General features: G+C 38.7%; 1 protein-coding gene and 1 long non-coding RNA gene across 4 annotated transcripts in view; one reads left to right on the top strand and one right to left on the bottom strand.

The window, feature by feature from the left end:
- The first annotated feature begins 2,452 nt into the window (after positions 1-2,452).
- Positions 2,453-6,547, top strand: LOC306984972. Of its 2 annotated transcripts, none has more exons than XR_013794705.1 (8): positions 2,453-3,564; positions 4,326-4,399; positions 4,544-4,621; positions 4,698-4,771; positions 4,858-4,941; positions 5,092-5,310; positions 5,477-5,636; positions 5,725-6,547. It is a non-coding gene; the product is annotated as an uncharacterized lncRNA (long non-coding RNA). The 2 variants fall into 2 exon arrangements; XR_013794706.1 differs by having other exon boundaries at positions 2,454-3,564; positions 4,698-4,775.
- Positions 6,548-9,280: 2,733 nt separating this feature from the next.
- The window catches only part of unc5da (unc-5 netrin receptor Da), a 202,170-nt gene continuing 193,421 nt past the window's right edge, over positions 9,281-18,029 (bottom strand). The window contains exons 14-17 of one of the 2 annotated variants that reach the window (XM_079585194.1): positions 15,553-15,702; positions 13,906-14,070; positions 13,305-13,483; positions 9,281-10,093 (exon numbers count right to left, since the gene is read on the bottom strand). In XM_079585194.1, coding sequence (XP_079441320.1) covers positions 9,853-10,093; positions 13,305-13,483; positions 13,906-14,070; positions 15,553-15,702 — 735 coding nt within the window. In that variant the 3' untranslated portion in view covers positions 9,281-9,852. Of the gene's footprint in view, positions 10,094-13,078; positions 13,156-13,304; positions 13,484-13,905; positions 14,071-15,552; positions 15,703-18,029 lie in introns of those variants that run through there. The other variant, XM_079585195.1, reaches the window with a different exon arrangement.

Raw genomic sequence — 18,029 nt, 5'->3', positions numbered from 1 at the left:
ATATAATTTTTTAACAGTATTTTGCAGTAAAACTACATATTGTTGTCCTATTAAATCTGTTATAAATTTTTAATTATGGTAACCAATAAACATTGTTTACTGCAGCATTTTTACATGTTTATTTCCGTCAATATTTTTCACTTTCCTTGAGTGCATCTAACAAACAACTGATCCCTGATCGCTTCCCCATGAAAACAAAAGTGATAAAACGGAGAGAAAGGGAGAGTGCGCGCTTGTATCCAGGCTACAAAGGAAGTAAACGGCAAAACAAGGCAGTGAACAACAATTCAGACCTTTTTCGAAAGGTCTGCCCTCGTGAGCTTCACATGACTCCACTTTCCCCGGCTCCTCTTTTTGTCTCTCGCTTTCTTTCGCTACACAAAGCCGCGTACTTGAGCGTTATCTAGTTATCTCTCTTGCTTGAAATTGCTGTAGTTATACAGTTAGCTGTGACCTTTCTTGCTCTGTGCATTGCTCCCTCCCTCCCTCTCTTTCTTCATCTATCTCTTTTTTCCCTCTCTCTCCTTCTTCTCTCCGGCACACAGGCTCCCTGTGTGTTCTGGACTGAATGGCATGCAAATGGAGTGGGTGTTTGGGAGGCCTTTCATCCGGCCCTGAGAGAGTGAGTAAGAGAGAGAAGAGAAAAGAAAAAAAAGGAAAAGAGACAGTCATCTTTTATCCATTTGAGTGAGAACAGTTGTCCCAGCAGTTAGTCGGTGAGAAAAAGCAGGGTGGAGGTTGCCCTGTAGAGTTTGACATCTGGCGGACATGCTGTGTTCATTCGAGTCACAGGCTCATTTGCCCCTGTGAACAGCGGGGACAAAGCGTCCCACTCACACAACACCGTGAATACAGTAAAACCTTCATTTAATGAACACAAACCAATGAGGACACCCCCAAAAAGCCTTTAAACCACAGTACGTGCAACCTCGGGACAGGCTTAAAGGGATAGAACCGGCTCTTTAAAACCGAGCTGCTAGTTTTGTAATTACTGACTTGTGCCGTGCGGTGGATATGTTTGCGGTTTAGCGAACTAGAACCTCCTGAAAGCGCCTGAGGCCTTGAGTAGCTAAATTATTCCCCCGTCGCGTCTTGTGACTTGATCCATATCTGATTTGGGCCCCTCGAAGCACAAAGGAAAAGGGAAGTTTTTCATCAGGACATATGCGGAACCTTCCCTCTACTGGGAGGACGTAAACTTCACAGGAACCATCAGTTTGCCCAATAACACAGTTGAAACTGTAGTGTGGAGACTCCATTGGGATTGGCAACAGTGTTTGGAATTATAAGGGACTGGTGACTGAGATGTGTGTGTAAAGCAGTCATCGCTACACACACAAACCCTGTGTTATCCGGAGGGCTGGATTGTTTAGGTTAAGACTTTGAGTGGGAGTGTGAAGCTCCAGGGAAGTGCGTACTTTTGTTGAGCGTCAGAGGCCCAGGCTGGAGATGTCGGCACTGGCTGAGGCCTGTAACATCTGGAATGGCATCCTTCCTTAATGTAAACATCATTGTGTCAAGCAATACCTGCTTGACAACACGGATCTAAAGTGAGAGCATTTCAAGTGTAAAATGCTGTGTAAAAATAAATGCAGTTGACATAAACAAATATATAAATTAGTTCTAATTTTGTGAATCAGAACTGACTTTTTATATTTTCAACTTTAAAATGACCTTTTTATTGTTTTTATTAAGTGGCTTCCATTGAGTGCTACAGCGGAGCTGTCATTCTGCCACCACTTAGGCTCCGCCCACAAAACAAGTCATCGATGTTTGCAAACACCCACATGGTCTATACATTTTTCTAGAATATTTTAACATGTATACATTTATATTATTTAAAAATATATATTTTAAAATCCTTATCTATAATTATTTAATTCCAGTAAATCACGAACAGCTGGAAAATTCACGTGGCCTTCGAATATGGTTGTGGACAATGGAGGGCCTTGGATTAAAAAAGGGTTCGAGGAAATCGAGGAAATATCAAGCTATCTGCCGTCCTCTGCTGTTGATAATCTGTTACTGCATCACCACACATCACACTGGCCATGAATGGAGTAGTAGCCTACTAGTGTTCTGCACACCGCGCAGTAGGCTACTGCCGTCCATCATTTATAATGGTTGGAAAAAAACATAACACATTATGTAACAATAAAATCATGCAACTTCATCTTTGTTACATCACCATCACACGCTATTCATGAAAATAAACGTTTACATTTTTAATCGGATTCAGGGATAGTTTGCCACAAGAAACAGTTGCCTTACTAATATAACTTTTTTTTTATTCATCGAGCGTGCAGTTCAACGTTTTTGTAATAGATTCAAAATATTATTAATAATAATAATATTTTAAATATGATATCCGTTCAGCTCATTATGGGATAGTAAAGTGTGCATTCCCAGATAGCAAAAAATATCCACACGGCTTCTTTTTGCCGCCGGCCCTAAGCTGTCGGCTATAGGTGCGTCCCGCTGGCGGGGATACAACGTTTGCCGCCGAATACGTCACTCCCATTTTATGCGAGATGCCGCCGCCGAATAGCCGGCGGGCCGACTGCTTCATTTTCTCTGGCGGTTGCCTCCGTCTAATGGACCGCGGCCAGCTGGCGGCAAGCCGCTTTGAAATACAGATTTCTACTCTCAAATCGACCAGCCATGTTGCAAACGCATGTTGGGAGTTAGTGGAACTGACAGCATTTTAACTACTTTTCACATTTGAAGCGATTATAAAATCATAATAGCCTAAATTATAGCTTTTTTTTTTTTTTGCTCCAAAGCCATTAGGGTTTAAATCCTGACTCTTGATTCCATAAGGTAAGGTTTAGGAAATTACATTTAAATGACGTTGAAACTCTGAAGTGATTATATGTAAAATATATCAAATTATTTTATGCACTTAGGTGAAAATTGTTTACATTTCTTTGATTTATGCACAATTGAGACATGCACCAATAAACCAAAAATAATTCATTTTGTAAAACTTAAGTTACTTACTTACTTGCAATAAATAACTTTCTGATTCTGATTAGGTTTAAAATAGATATTTCATTCATGGTATGAACAATTTAGCAGAATAAATTGATGAAGTTAGACTTTTTACCAATGCCTGACTAATCAGTGAACAGTGAAATACATCTGCAACATGGCCAAAGGTATGGCCTACTTGATATATTTGTATTCATTTGCAAGTGCAACCATGGTAATATCAAAACCCTGTTTTGACCTGAAGGAAGGAAAAACTCTAAATTCTCCTCTGGCTTCAGAGCTGCGCTGATAGTTTTGTGAAATAGCTCCTGGCCCCGCCCCGCCCCTACTGTCGATGACGCACTGGAGCCACTGAGGCTAGCCCCTCCCGAGCACATTCGCAGCAGGTCGCCGCTCGCACCAAAAAGCTGGATGCCAACCGCCGTAAAATTGGAAAGAAGAAGAAGAAGAAGAAGAAGAAGAAGAAGAAGAAGAAGAAGAAGGTCGCCGCTCAATCGCGAGTTACTGTCAGTATTTACTACGTTACAGCCTGCAGTTTGCTAACTAGCAAAGTCATCGACTACCATCGTTTAAGTAAGTACATGTTTCCTTTTTGTGTAACGCAATAGCATGTTTACATTGTTTTTAGTTTATATATTTAAAATCTGTAACGTCATCTTTGTTCAGCCTTGTTTACGCAATGTTGCTAGTAACGTTACATGTAGAAATATAACTAGCTACAGTAACGTTAGGTGGCCAAAGCTTTAAAGTTGCATCTAAGTTTAACTTTTGGTGTTTTCTTATAAAAAATAACGATGTATAGGTAATTTAAATTATTTTGTTTGCCTGAACAATGCTACTAGTCCAGTAACGTTAGCTAGAGGTGCTAGCAAGTGTTAGCTAGCACATGCTGTTTTTTAACTTTTGTTGAGGTTAAGCAATGTTGCTAGCCTAGTACACGTAGAAATTTTACTATTTTACATATAGAAAGACTAAGTTTAACTTCTGGTGTTTTCTAACAAAACAGAATGATGTATATAGGTGTTTTTAATTTATTTTTTTGTCCGAACAAATATGCGGCTAGTTCAGTTCACCGTGTAGCTACAGTGGCTAGCAAGTGTTGTGCTGTGTGTTACTGTACTGGATTTAAGGCTATTGTGATTTCTAATTCTGTACTTTTTATGTTTGAGGACAATTCTGTTTTCACTTTAATCACTAACGTACACTCAATGAATACATTTTATTTTTTAACAATTTCACTGTTCCACGTTTGGCTGATCAGTTTTGTCTCCCACAGCATAGCTACTGTATATTCCTAACGTTAACAATGCGGCTTTGTTCACATTTTCTTGCAGATACCTTGACCAGAGCATAACTGGTTATCTTCACCCATGAGACCTACTGTTGGACAATCGTTTTGGCTTTAAAGGTAAATGCTTCGTTAGTCACAATGTCTAGTTACTGGGCCAAAAGGAGAAGGATTTTGCGCTAAACTAAGTGTTACATTTAAGTCCAATTCATTAAATGTATGCAATAACTTCGAACATATTTTTACGTCAATGATTATCAATAGGGGAAAGTAATCACTCCGTTATTGGTCCTTGGACTCCCCTGGCATCTTGTGTTCACCATGAAGTTTTCAGCTATGAAGGTATATTCTAGGCCTATGTCTTAATGGCCAGTGTTTTAACAGTATTGAAAATAGTGCCTTTTATTTTTTTATGTAGATTTCCAGAGACTCCGGAATGAAAACCGAGCCCTGAGGGAGGAGAACCAAGCTCTAAGGGAAAGCAATGCACGAGTAGGTGAGAACATCCACTCTTCTTAAATTTTACTTTTTTGTGTGTGATGTAGGTTCAAAACTATCATATGCCTTTAAATTTGTAGCTTCGGATGACAGTGGCTCACTTCAAGAGCAGGTGAAGCAAGTTGGGACAATGTTGAAGACGTTTGCTCGCACTGGGCAATCAGGTACAACTTGCAAACAACACCTGTAGTTGTTGGTTTAATTCCCACTGGGGCCACCTGTACATGTAGTAGACCTAGATAGTAATGTCATAGTTTAGTAGTTGAGGGACCAGGACTAACTATTTTATTCTATTATTCCGGGAACCCCTGTAGGTGCAGATCAGACCCTAATGCTGCGACGTCTTGGAGAGTTTGGCGATGTTGTGCCACATGGACCACAAAATGGACACTATGCTGCAACATTTCAGTGCCAATGTGTCTGTTGGAGAGTTATCTCTGCCAGGGGATCTGTTACTCCCCCTAGACACCCAGGAAAATTTGGCGTTGCTTGACGATAGTTTGAGGCAGGATAAAGAGCTCCAGGAACGATTTGTAAGTGTGCTGCTTTCGTTTATAACGCCGTAGGGTAATCTAAAAATTCAAATTAAGATTGTACCCTGCATATTCTACAGTCTGAATCCACAGCCTGTCACATTTTATATTTAATTATGAGAAGCTTCAGAAAAATGTAATTTGTAACACTTTTTTGGATTTTCAGCTTCGGTTTTTGGCTATCTAATGTGGGAGGGACCTAAAGACAACAGTGTGGCGAATGCTTCAGAGTATATTCTCTAATCCGCTTTCCATTAATACAACCTGGACTGGTGTAGGGGATAAAGCATGTTTTAGAGACCTGTTCCTGAAGACCATTGTTCAAAGTAAGTTGAATATTTTTTTTTTATATTTAAGTAGATGTGTATGGCCTTATGCCATTCAAATGGAATGACACATCTGTATTTTCTACAGGGGCCATCCGGAAGAACCCGGCAACCCAGGATGCCACTGATGAGGCGGTCCAGGTTAATGTTACGCGTTACCTGAAAGGAGCATCTGACCGTGAAGGCGGAAAAAGGCGCCGCACAGCTGAGAGGGACCCACAGCCAACCCCTTAAACCTAGGCTGACTACTGACACCCCAGCATCACTGACAACTGTAACTCTTTCGTTATCCTGCAGTCAGTAACATCAAGAAGCGCCAGACTACTCACCCAATCCACACTGTTCACTGTGGAACTAACTTTATTTTTTTATTTTTTTTATTCTCCCCCTGACCCTGCATTACCAAGGATCTCAATTACTTTAAATACTATTTGCTGCTTATTTCATTTGTTACCATGCTTAACTATTCTATTGTTAAATATAGCTTGCAAATGCTTGTGCCTCAGGTCAGCATTGTAGTTATAATGGTCTTTTCTACTACTGTTTTTACCTTAGTATTTTTATATATACATTTTATACATGTATATATACACGTCAAGTTTTGTTTATCACAGATACTAGAGACCCAGGTCAGCAATGCCATTATAATGGTATATTCTAGTCCAGAGCTTTACTCTAAATTATTAGGCTACCACTTATCCTATTGTTAGAAATGGCTTGAAAATGTGATGTTATATCTTGATTTATTTGCTATCCTGCACTTTCTTTGGTACCAAATATCCTCATTACTTGTAATGTTTACTGTAATTCTTTTCATCTTAGAGCTGACCTCTTTATATTATTAACAATTATTGCAAGTGCTATAATTTACTGGCAAGGCTGTTTTTTTTTTTACCAACATTTATTTGGAAACCTGCATGTTTTTTATCGTGTCTATATATATATATATATATATATATATATAATTTTATTATTTATATTTAAGTGATCTTACAAATTTTGTTTCAATGACAGTTACTGTACTTTGAAATGTGGAAATAAAACGTCAAATGTAAATTTGTCTGGTTTGATCAATCATTATCCTTGTTAAAACTGCATGCTATAAATATAAAAAATATATATTCAATAAGCGGCGGCAGATCGCTCAAACAGCGCTTGCCTCCGACGGGCCGCGGAAGGGCCGCCTTCGGTATAACGGTGGCGGAACGGCGGTTGGCCTGCGGGCCGGCCGCGGAACGAAGGCGGTAGGAAGGCGGCTGCCGCTTTTAAAAAGCGGCTGCCGCCAGCGGTGCGCCCGCAAACGTGTTTGCGATTACGCCATTCTGACGCTTCTACTGCCTCCGGAGCACCGCCGGTGGTCCGCCGACTCATTGCTATCTGGGTTATTGCACGCCTACTCCTGTTTCATGAATACTGCATATTTTTACATCCTCCATATTTGACATGCCCTTTTTAGATAGCCTACCATATGGTACGCCTATTCGGATATGTTTCATACACTGATTTTATCTCAACATTAAAAATAAAACTTTCTTGTGATTCTGCGCTGCTCCCATGCAGATCAGTGCAAATGCATTCATAAAGGAGTAATGAAGACATGTTTTCCCCATTGCCAATAAATAAATAAATATTTATTCAAATGACACTGGCACTAGCACCCTTTCTCTTTCGAAAAAAAAGAACAGCATTTTCCTTCTTTTTTTCCCTGACTGATCTTTCAGAAGCCAACATATACAGTACCATCACGAAAATAACTGTAACCCAATAAAATAAATCTATCAGAACGTTTTTGTTTCTCTCTCTCTCTCTACATCCCATATGCCTGAGGGCTCTCTGCTCGACTTTAGCAGCATTTATAACAGGGTCTGTTACTGTGCTGTTAATGTTCGTTCAGACAGGGACGCAAACCGATGTCATTAAAACTGTCATCATTGCATTTCCTTTTCCTCTCTTTTCCTTCCCTTTCTTCTTTCCCTTATCATTTACACCTTTTTCTTTCACTCTTCTTGTTCATCTTCTTCCCTTTCCCATTTCCCCTCTTCCTCTTTTCCTTTTCCCTTTCCCATTTTCTCTTATTTTTTTCCTTTCCCATTTCCTCTTCTTTATCCATTTCCTGTTCTTCTTCTTCCCTTCCCCTCACACATTTCCTCCTGTTTCTCTTTTTTCGTTTCTCATTTTCTCTTCTCTTTCCCTTCCCATTTGCCCTTCTTTTTAATCTTCTTCCTTTTCCCCATTTCATCTCTTCCCTTTTATCTTGTCCCTCTTTTTTTCCTTTCCCATGTCCTCTTTTTTCCCCTTCCCATGTGTTCTTCTCTTTCATTTTCCTCTCCTTCTATTTTCCCATTTCCTCTTCTTTTCCTTGCTGTTTGCTCTTCTCTTTCCTTTCCCTCTTCTTGATCATCTTCCCTTTTCCCATTTCCTCTTCTATCCCTTCTACTTTCCATCTCCTCACTTTTCTCTCTTGGTCTTTCCTATGTCTTTTTCATTTCTCAGTTCCTCTTCTCTTTATTTCTTTTAAATCTCTCCCTTCCTTATTTTTTTATCATTCCCTCCTTAATGCACCTCAGACACAGCACACATAAGGTTTTGTTAACAATTTCACATATCAAAAAGCACAATCTCTTTTTATAGTCTGATGCAACAGACGATTTCATCACATATTCACAGTTTTATGATAATCTGGCATTATCAGCTCATCTTTCGCTCAGATGAAGTGATGTGTGATACCTGGGATGAGATGAGAGTGCAGCAGATACTGTACGCTTTATGTTCCCATGTGAGGTTGATTATATGCATCATTATTCATGTATGCATCTGCACCTGTCAGCACATTGTAGGTTTCCAGCAGGCGAGATGTGTTAAAAATGCTTTTTCTATTGTCATCATTGACTCCATCGGGCCAATATGAGGTCACAATCTGGTACTAGATGTATGAGGAAAGATAAAACAACAGGGGGAAAAAAAAGAAATCACATTTGGAAATCACTCGGTTGATACGAGTACGTTTTCTCTACATTCAGATCAAACCATCAGAGGTTCCTGTCAAAATATGTTTGATGGATTTTTACTGGGTTATCAGATGAATTTACACAGAGCTGTCCATCATTCGTCATTTTGAGAAACAGCTGATAAGAAGGATTTAGACCAATCAGCAGTCAGCTTGGTCACATTTAAAGGGATAGCTCACCAAAAAATGACAATTCTGTCATCATTCTCACTTGAACTTCTTTCAGTGTCTTTTGTGTAAGGAATAAAACAAAAACAAATGTTGAATAATGCACTTGTCGCTTTTTTTTTAGCATAATAATAGAGAATGGGGGCTGGATATTTCAGTCTGTTTCTCATGTAAAGCTATCATATGGCTTTAGAAGAATTTAGGATATCCTACTTTTATGACTTTCTTCATTTACATTTTTTTGAGGTGAACTGTCCCTTTAAATGTATTACCATATTCCTAACCTCAAATCACACTTTCTCATTAAGCATTAGTCCTTTTCTGCTTTCTCCTTTTATATTTCTTCATTTAGACAAAACAAAATAACAATAATAATAATTATATATTTTGATAAGCTGCAAAAGTAAATGGTGTATAACAACATTTTGATTTGGTTATCTTTGAGTACATCTCTCAGTTTACACTGGTTGCTATCCAACAGGCTTTAATAGTATTCAATAGTACAGATCTTTTTTTTTTTTTTTTTAATCTATTTGCAATCAGAAAGTTACTCAGAAATGCAGACAACCGTTGTGGAGAGACGCGAAACAAAAGTGTCCCACAAAAACGACGACACATTCTTCAACACTCAGAAGCATCGAGGCAGCCCCGGTCTTGCGGTCGCAAGTCAACATTTAGGCTGTCGAACTTTCTCAGTTCGCCTTTGCGGAAACAAATGATCGTGAAAGCACACCCACAATCCTTAGCTGCAAATTTTCATCAGACAGGTTCAGTGTAGAAGTCAGTTTGTTCTGATGCGTTTAAGGGTACTTGATAGGAATACTGTGTGCATGTGTGTGTGTGAGTTTCTGTGAATCACTGAAGCTTGTTTATTTGGTCACAACCCATCTTTAACACCCTGTTTTTATTAGTCAAGGAGAGGGAGGAACAACTTTTTTGCAGGGCTGGGGCAAACTCAAGTGCTGCCTCCTCTCTCCCTTCGTTGAACCCTCTTATCTCCGATAAGAACAGTTTTAGTCTTCATTTCCCAGGAAACTGTTTTTAGGTGTGGTTGGCGTCTAGCTCCTCACTGCTGCAGTTTATGGTAGAGTCGCCGGAGGGGATGGTTTTGCTGATGCGGTCCAGAGTGTCAACGCTGGTGGAGTGTTTAGATTGAACTTTGCCGATTTCCTCTAAAGCGCTGGCCAAAGAGTCCAGATCGCCCCGCTCCTGGTGCTGAGCTTCCCATAAACTCAGAATGACAGCGGACGGGCTCGTCTGGCACGCAAAATAACCCAGGTTTCTGTATGGGGACACAATTCAGGACAGACTTGGATTAACAGCACAATCTGAACACTGAGAAGTACAGAATAAATACAATTTAAACAATAAAAATGACTAAACAAGGCCCCTCTATAAGAGAAAGCAGGAACAAATATAAAATAACTTAATTTTGAAGTGTATGGTGAGGAGAAGTAAAATGCTAACGCAATTGTATTTGCAAAAGCATTTGATATACTTTCATTGGTGTTTTACATCATTTTAAGTTCACTGATTCATAAAATCCAACCTTTTTCATATTCATCAATCAGATTAATCTGTAAATATGAATCTCAAATAATACTGATAACATTAATAAAAGGTTCAATATATTTATTAGTTTATGTAGGTCTCATGAACCAACAATGAACAATATTTTCACAGCATTTAATATTATGTCAATTTCTAGATATGCTATTTTCTTTTACTTTTAAGTTGTATAAAATAATTAATGTATTATGAATGAACATTTAACATTTTAAAAACAGTTTATACTAATAAATGTACAATTAACATTAACCTAAATGAAGAAATGCTGAAGAAATTAGCTGATAAGTTAAAGGTTTTAAATGCATGAGTAAGCATAGTATTTCTGTATGTTTTTATTTTAAATTCTCAATGCTCTAACCCACAAGTCTGGTTATATAAATTGATATTATTCCGCTCAGACACTGAATTATTACACTCTATTGCAAGGATTCTCAGTCTGCATAAATTTCAATTTAATAATGTTATCCTGTAATGCCTGTGTGCCCCAACAACATATCAAAATGGTTAAATTAGTTTATAAAAGCGAGAAGGATATTAAAGAAGTTTTGCTTGAAGAAAATCAACCCATCTTCGAGACATAATTGAATCACAGAAAAGGAAATCACAATTTTGCAGGTGTGTGTCTTAAAGAAGCACACATAGTCCATCTTCTACCTCCACATTTAATGCAGTAACTGGGTTGCTTTTGACCTCATGCTGACCTCCCAATAATGCTATTTTAGAAAACAATCTATGTGTCTGAAATTCAATACTTCCCTACTATATAGTATGTGAAAACAATAGTATGTCTGAAAACATTCGAAAAACACGAAAGTATAGGCGTAAAGTATACAGATGACCAATTATTTCCACTGAGATTCTGGAGTGTGCACATTCAATGGACACTTTATCCCATGAGGCCAAGGAAGAGGATTTATGAAAGACATTGGTAGGTTGCATGACAATAACAACATGGCGGATGGATGTAATGCGTTAGAATTTTTTTCTACACGTACTCATACTACACAAAACATACTTTTTTTACCGGTCGCGAAGTAAATTCAAATTCAAATGTAGTACCTCATATTGAGATTTTGGATCCACTTAGTGAGTCATATCAGTCAAGGAAGTAAAAAAAATTACTAAAATTGTAAAAAAGTAACCATCATTCAGTGGGCTGACGTAGCTTCCAAGTTGGTTATGATGGTCTTGCTGTAGAAAGCACTCGCTATTTAAACAGCCTGGGGAGGTCACAAAACATGCCATGCTGGGCTTTCAATCAAGATATTTAACCTCACCATTAACCAGTCCATCAACAATATGTTGCAGCGCTGATGGGGTGATGGAAACACTGTCATTCTTTGATTTTCTGTGGGTACTGGGACTCCAACAGGGGGCAGTGTTGCGCTACACCAGCTCCTGCACCACAGCTCTCTGGGTAATTGCCCTCTGCACTGTTTAGACGAGCTTGCACATCCTCAGAAGGTAATTGCAGAAATCCGCTTAACAAGGAGGAGACATTCTCATTACACACTGCCTGGGGCTCTGACCAGCTAGAAAATTCCCCTAAATCCTTCTGTCCGACTCTTCCATCCTCATTTCAAAAACAACTCCGTCTTTTTTATCCCTGGTGAAAATATTACAAAAATAAACCCACATCACGAAAGAAAGTTTTATTCAACCTCCGCTGCAGTGAAGCGAATAAACATGAAAGAGATTTTAAACTCGAGAACCTTTCGGACATTTTGATCGCGGAGTCTAGCTGTTTTGCACAATGTTTTTGTTAAACATTTTTGAAATCACCATGGTAAAGGAAAAAAAGAAAAAGAAAAGTGACTAAGCTAGATGTTTTTAAAAAAGAAATACAAAATCGCAAAGAAAGAGCAGAAAAAGTAATTTAATAAGGAAAGGATTTCAATGAAAAATGAATGTTTAAACGCATTCAGTTATACATGAATGCAATCAAAACGATTTGAAATAGATTCATGTACTTCCAGCTTCCACAGCATATTGTTATTTCTTTCTTCAATGGAACACAAAATTCGAATAAGCTGATTTGGTGCTCAAAAACATTTCTTATTATTGTGCTGTTTCATATTTTTGTAGAAACCAGGCCACTTTTTTTTCAGAATTCTTTGATAAATAGAAGGTTCAAAAGAACAGCAATTTAGCAATTTATTTAATTTTGTTTTGCTATACTTGTGAGGACATTCCATAGGCGTAATGCTTTTTATACTGTACAAACTGTATATTCTATCCCCTTACACTGCCCTATCCCTAAACCTAGCCATCACAGGAAACATTCTGCATTTTTAAATTTTTAATAAAACATTGTTTTTTATGTTTTTTAAAGCTATTTGAATTTTGAGGATTCATGAAATGTCCTCATAAACCACGTTTAAGTTGTAATAGCAGTGTAATACACATGTCATTACACAAATTTGTGTCCTCATAAATCACATAAACAAGAGCCTTACACCACTTTTGTGTCAAACAGACCAAGAAGCAAGTTTTTATTCAATAAAAATATAGTCCTTCACTATCCACATCCCCATCTATTCAAAATATGGCACAGTTATACACGTCAGGTTTGAATGACATGAGGGTGAGTAACTGATGACATAATTTGCATTTAAGAGTGAACTGTCCCTTTAAAGGTGTGCACATCTATGCCAATGTTTTATCATAGATATGATGTATGTTCTCCTAGAACTGGGGCTTGCAGGATGCATGAGATCTCATTACAGCACTACAGTTACTGCCTGTGGCTCTGCCGATGGTTAATGTGGCCATGTGCTACAGGAAAATGGAGCAAATGAGATGTTTGGGGTTCCATATGTTGAGGTCCAGTTTTGTTTGTATTTGAGCAAGTGTGTCACCGTCCGTATGTGTACTTATGGACAAAGCATGTTTATCTGCTGTGTATTTTTGCATTAATCTCTCACCTGTCTATATGCAGTTTCTGCGCTAAGAGCTGCCAGTCTTTGCCCTTGGCATTCGCCGTGTCGAAGGTCGCGCAGATTCGCTGGCGAATGGACAGGGGGATTCTGAAGGCCCTGGACCCCGTCTGGGAGGTGATGGTACAGTCTGATTGTGTGAAGAATGGCACTGTGTCTTTTTCACTCTGGAGGGAAAAAAAGTATTGCAGTGACATTAGAGTTCACAGAGGGCTTAAATTGGGCTAGAACAATCTGGCATGGTTATTTTGATTAAATAAAAAAGAAAACGTTGACAGTTTGTCAAGTTTTTTTAGAAAATCCAGTTGCCCACTAGTGTAAAAAGCACAAATAATAGCACTTAGATCAACACATTCAGTATTTTTGATTGCTGAAAAACATAAAATATGCATTCAATTATAAATATGATATGCTTTTTGGCATCAGAACCTCCAGATTTAAGGTTTTACCCACTTCGAAAAGGTCAACTATATATATAAAAAAAAGGACCATCAATATTCCAAACACCAGACGATATCTTATTCTATTGTGCTTTGTCAATATTTTTGTGTTTTTTTAAATATACAGTATGAGTTTTTGTCTTCCAAACCTCAGCAACGGTGGTGTAGACCTGTAGGATCTGCTCATGACCTTTGACCTGCCGAACACTGATCTTACAGGAGAGCTGATTGGCTGCTGGACTGTAGCGCTCCAGAGAAAAGGCACACTGCAGAGGAGACTGGCTACTACACCACACCTGAGAGAAGGAGAATTCCTGCAACAAAATAGGGAAGAAGGAGGAAAGAGTGAATATGTCAGTACGAACCAATAGGAAGTATATGTGCCTCCTCTCCTCTCCTCCTTATTGTTATTCAGCTGTTGGAGCCGCTGAAGCTAATTTACTTAGTGTCATGTCACTGACGGCCCTGCCAGAACACAGCCTGGTATGAAAAAAAAAATGGGTATGATTTGGATAAAAATGTGCCTGCGGTCATAAAGCTTTACGAAGAAAGGATTGGTGGGTAAACAGCATTGAGGAAAACACACTCTTGAGAATGTGTCATCCAAAAACAGAAACAATTTGATAAAATAATACAAATACTGACAAATAGCTCTGCTGGTGTAGCAAATAAAACTAAATAGAGAGTGCTGCTTTCCCGTGCTCAACCTGACACCATGATACTAATGCTATGTAGTGATAGGGTGTTGCTACTGTCCAAGTGAAAATAAGCTCTATGAAGGGCTCTTTTTTGGGGATTGTTTTATTTTCTGGTAAGCAAAAATGGCTTAGAAATGCATCTGAGCACACCTCTCCTCAACAAGCTGCATGATTTGAGTCCACTTTAGACATTCTACTAACTATATGTAACTTTGCAACTACATGTCAACTAGCCGTCATTGGAGTATAATTAGACTGTCTGCTTACACACTTTATTTTGATGCTCCCCCAACAGAAATTCTACTAACTATAACTATTCTTGGAAGTCAGCCCGATCTCATGAAAATGCGTCTATATAGCACGCATTGTGTTTATTGTGCAATTTATACGCGGTTTGTACGTGCATACGATCCGCAGTTTTCGCGTGCATTTGATACGCACTTCATGCGTGTAATACACACCCACCCCACACCACTAATCCTAACCAAACGTATAATACATACGCATCCCACACCACTACTAAACCTACCCTAACCTATCCATGCGTATCATATGCACGTAAAAACTCATTTTCGCGTATAAATTGAACGATAAACACACTGCGTGCTGTAGAGACGCATTTAGTGTGACCGGGTTGTGCAAGTACATGTCAATTTATTCTACTAACCGTAACCTAAGAGTCTACTGATACTATAATGACAGTTAGTTGACGTGTAGTTGCAAACTTATAGTTAGTAGAATGTCTAAAGTGGACTATCGATATAAAGTGTAAACGTATTAAGCACCCAAAGTTATAATACTCAGGATTAGGGGCTTTGAAAAAACAACAGTAATATACCGCAGTTGTCCATTTAAATAGTTTTTAAAAACACACTTTCCTGTTAAAACCAAACAGGGTGAAAAGACATCCTTATCTCCAGCTAAATTCCTACCAAAGCCTCTGGCTAAACTACCTTAAACAGAGCTGTATTAATATTCATATGACCAGTCAAATGAACACTGGAATTTGACATCTTATTAATATTCAGCTCATATGCATATTAACAAAACTCATGCATATTCATACGGAGCTGGCATCCATATTTATGAGGACAGCACCTGGCAGGTGGTAAAAGGTTTGATGCTCCAGAGGAACTGGGGGATGTCCTGGATGGAGACCTGTAGGCTGAAAGAGTTCGCTCTGAAGAGCAGGGTCTTGGGTTCCTCCAGGAGGCGCCCGCCTCGACCCCGCTCCACGGACACCACCTCCTGCGAGGAAGAGTAAACACAGATATATAAACGCTCATGCATAAACACGCACTGACACACATATAATACCCAACAACAGGAACAGAACTCAACTGACTGCTCACGTTTAAATTATTCAGCCGAAAAACAGCCCTCCCACGTTACACAACAGCCATTTCCTGGGTCTAGCGGAACCTTTAATCTTCGTAACCCGAGAAGATGAAGCAGAAAGTGATTAAAAACCTGCATCTAACGCGAGGCTGACGTTTCCAACCCCTAGACCAACAAACAGGTCGAAGAAATGCCTGCATTGCATTTTTCATCTACAAGAATGGAATTATAATAACACCCTGGGTCTAAAATATAAAAAAAACACACAAAACTAAATCTGGTAACAGAACAACTAATAAATCTAAAGGTACAATGCCTTCAATTACCAACTCGGCCGAATACAATGGACGTCGCCTACCTTTCCTGTTTGCACAGACGCAACACACACACAAAATGGCATGCAGAACAGGAGCAAGAGACACTGGATGGACAGAATCAGCATTGATGAAAGGCACGGGTGATTTTGTGCTCTTTGCATCTATTCTGTGGGAATTGTTGACAATGGCACAGTAGCATTAAAAGCATTAGGTCTCTCTATCTTGCTTTCTCTCTCTCTCCGTCACAAAAGACAGGAAAATAGTCTCTCGCTGTGATGGCTGCTGATCGATCCTGGCCTGAATTCGTTCAGTTTCCAGGGAGGAATTCATTTGCTGTTTTGTGAAATGCAAACAACACTGACAACAAAAGAGTACAAAAGAAGAGAAAAAATGCCGGGTGAACGGCTGGGTAAACAAAGTGGAAGAGTGCTTTGGTGTGGAGAAAATACAATCTTTGACCAGTCACTCGTGAGTGTGTCCTGTTGGGAAAGAAGACTTCACAGAGCCGAGATCTGACACACGCACGCACACACACACTGGATTTACATGCTTTAAAGGGACATTCAATGACTTCAATTGTTTTTATATTGAGATATATTGAGTCTCTTCACGTCACTTAATTCTCATTTTGTTGAGACATTATTCAGGTCATTCTACAAGATACATTGGTGTCCCTTGTATACATACACTATCATTCAAACGTTTTAGGTCGGTACATTTCGGGCCATTTTTTTGTTTTTTTAAGAAAGAAAATAATATTATTCAGCAAGAATGCATTAAATTGATTAAAAGTGACCATAAAGGGCGTGTTCACAGTTATTTTGGTCTGGACCAAAAAATAAAATGATACATTTAGTCCTGGTTCACTTATTTTTTAACACTAAACAAACAAACAAAAAAAAGTATGCAGGTGACAAATGTGCATGAAATAAGACAGCAAGTCTCTTTATTTTCTTACTTTATTTTATGTTTTGAAACATTTGCCAGAAAAAAATATCTTAAAATGTCAATCCTGTTACAATAATTATTTATGGTACTCAACTGATAACTGAAAAATGCAGAAGGAAGCCCCTTATAGTTTTTTACAGCCTTCAACACAGGGCTTGTGATGTCAAAACTAAACTGTAAAAACCCTGGCACCTTTAATGAAGGCATTATAATATCCCAACATACATTGAAGGTTATTAATTTAGCTTGAACGTAAACACACTCCAGACATCAGTACTTTGTTTGTGTGTGTGTGAGTTTGGGAGAGAGGGGGAAAAATACAACCACTAATTCAGTTTGTGTATGTCTTGAGGCTTCAATACCACACAAAGACATCTCCACATCTCCGTAACCGAGAAGAAAAGATCCATGTGAGACATTAAATATAAATGACATATTATGCTTTCTTCATAAAGTGAAGAGATTGTAAGTTATGTGTGTGTGTACACAACAAAAACTTCTCTGAAGCTGTGTCCGCAGCTAGACGTTACGCCTAACAGAATGTAAATCACTTTTAATTTGCGTTCGGAAAATATTCAGTCACGTAGTGATCGCATGAAGTATGCGAGTGGCTCACCGTGTCTTTGTAATTTAAGAAGCCATTCTATCAGTTAGCAGGAGATGTGTGTGTGTGTGTGTGTATGAGATTGGTCCAGCTGACTTTCAGTGGAGCGTAAAACCAGAGTACCCACAGGGCATGACGGCTAGCCATAACATGCTGCCCTATGAATGCAAATATCCAATAAGCTGTGGATTTCCATCTAATGTCATATGCAGTATGAAGGGAATATGTATCATGACATTTAAGAAGCCTACATCTGTGAATGCCGAAAACACACCCAGCGGAATGAATGAATTTCCATGCTGGTTTGAATTAACTTGCTGGATTCTTTAAGCCCAAAGTATACTTTACATTTTACACGTAGATTAGGG

This window comes from Phoxinus phoxinus (assembly GCF_949152265.1).
Source record: "Phoxinus phoxinus genome assembly, chromosome: 17".
NCBI lineage: Eukaryota > Metazoa > Chordata > Actinopteri > Cypriniformes > Leuciscidae > Phoxinus > Phoxinus phoxinus.
Note: the sequence above shows the minus strand (reverse complement) of the source record. Positions and strands in the feature narration are given on the sequence as shown.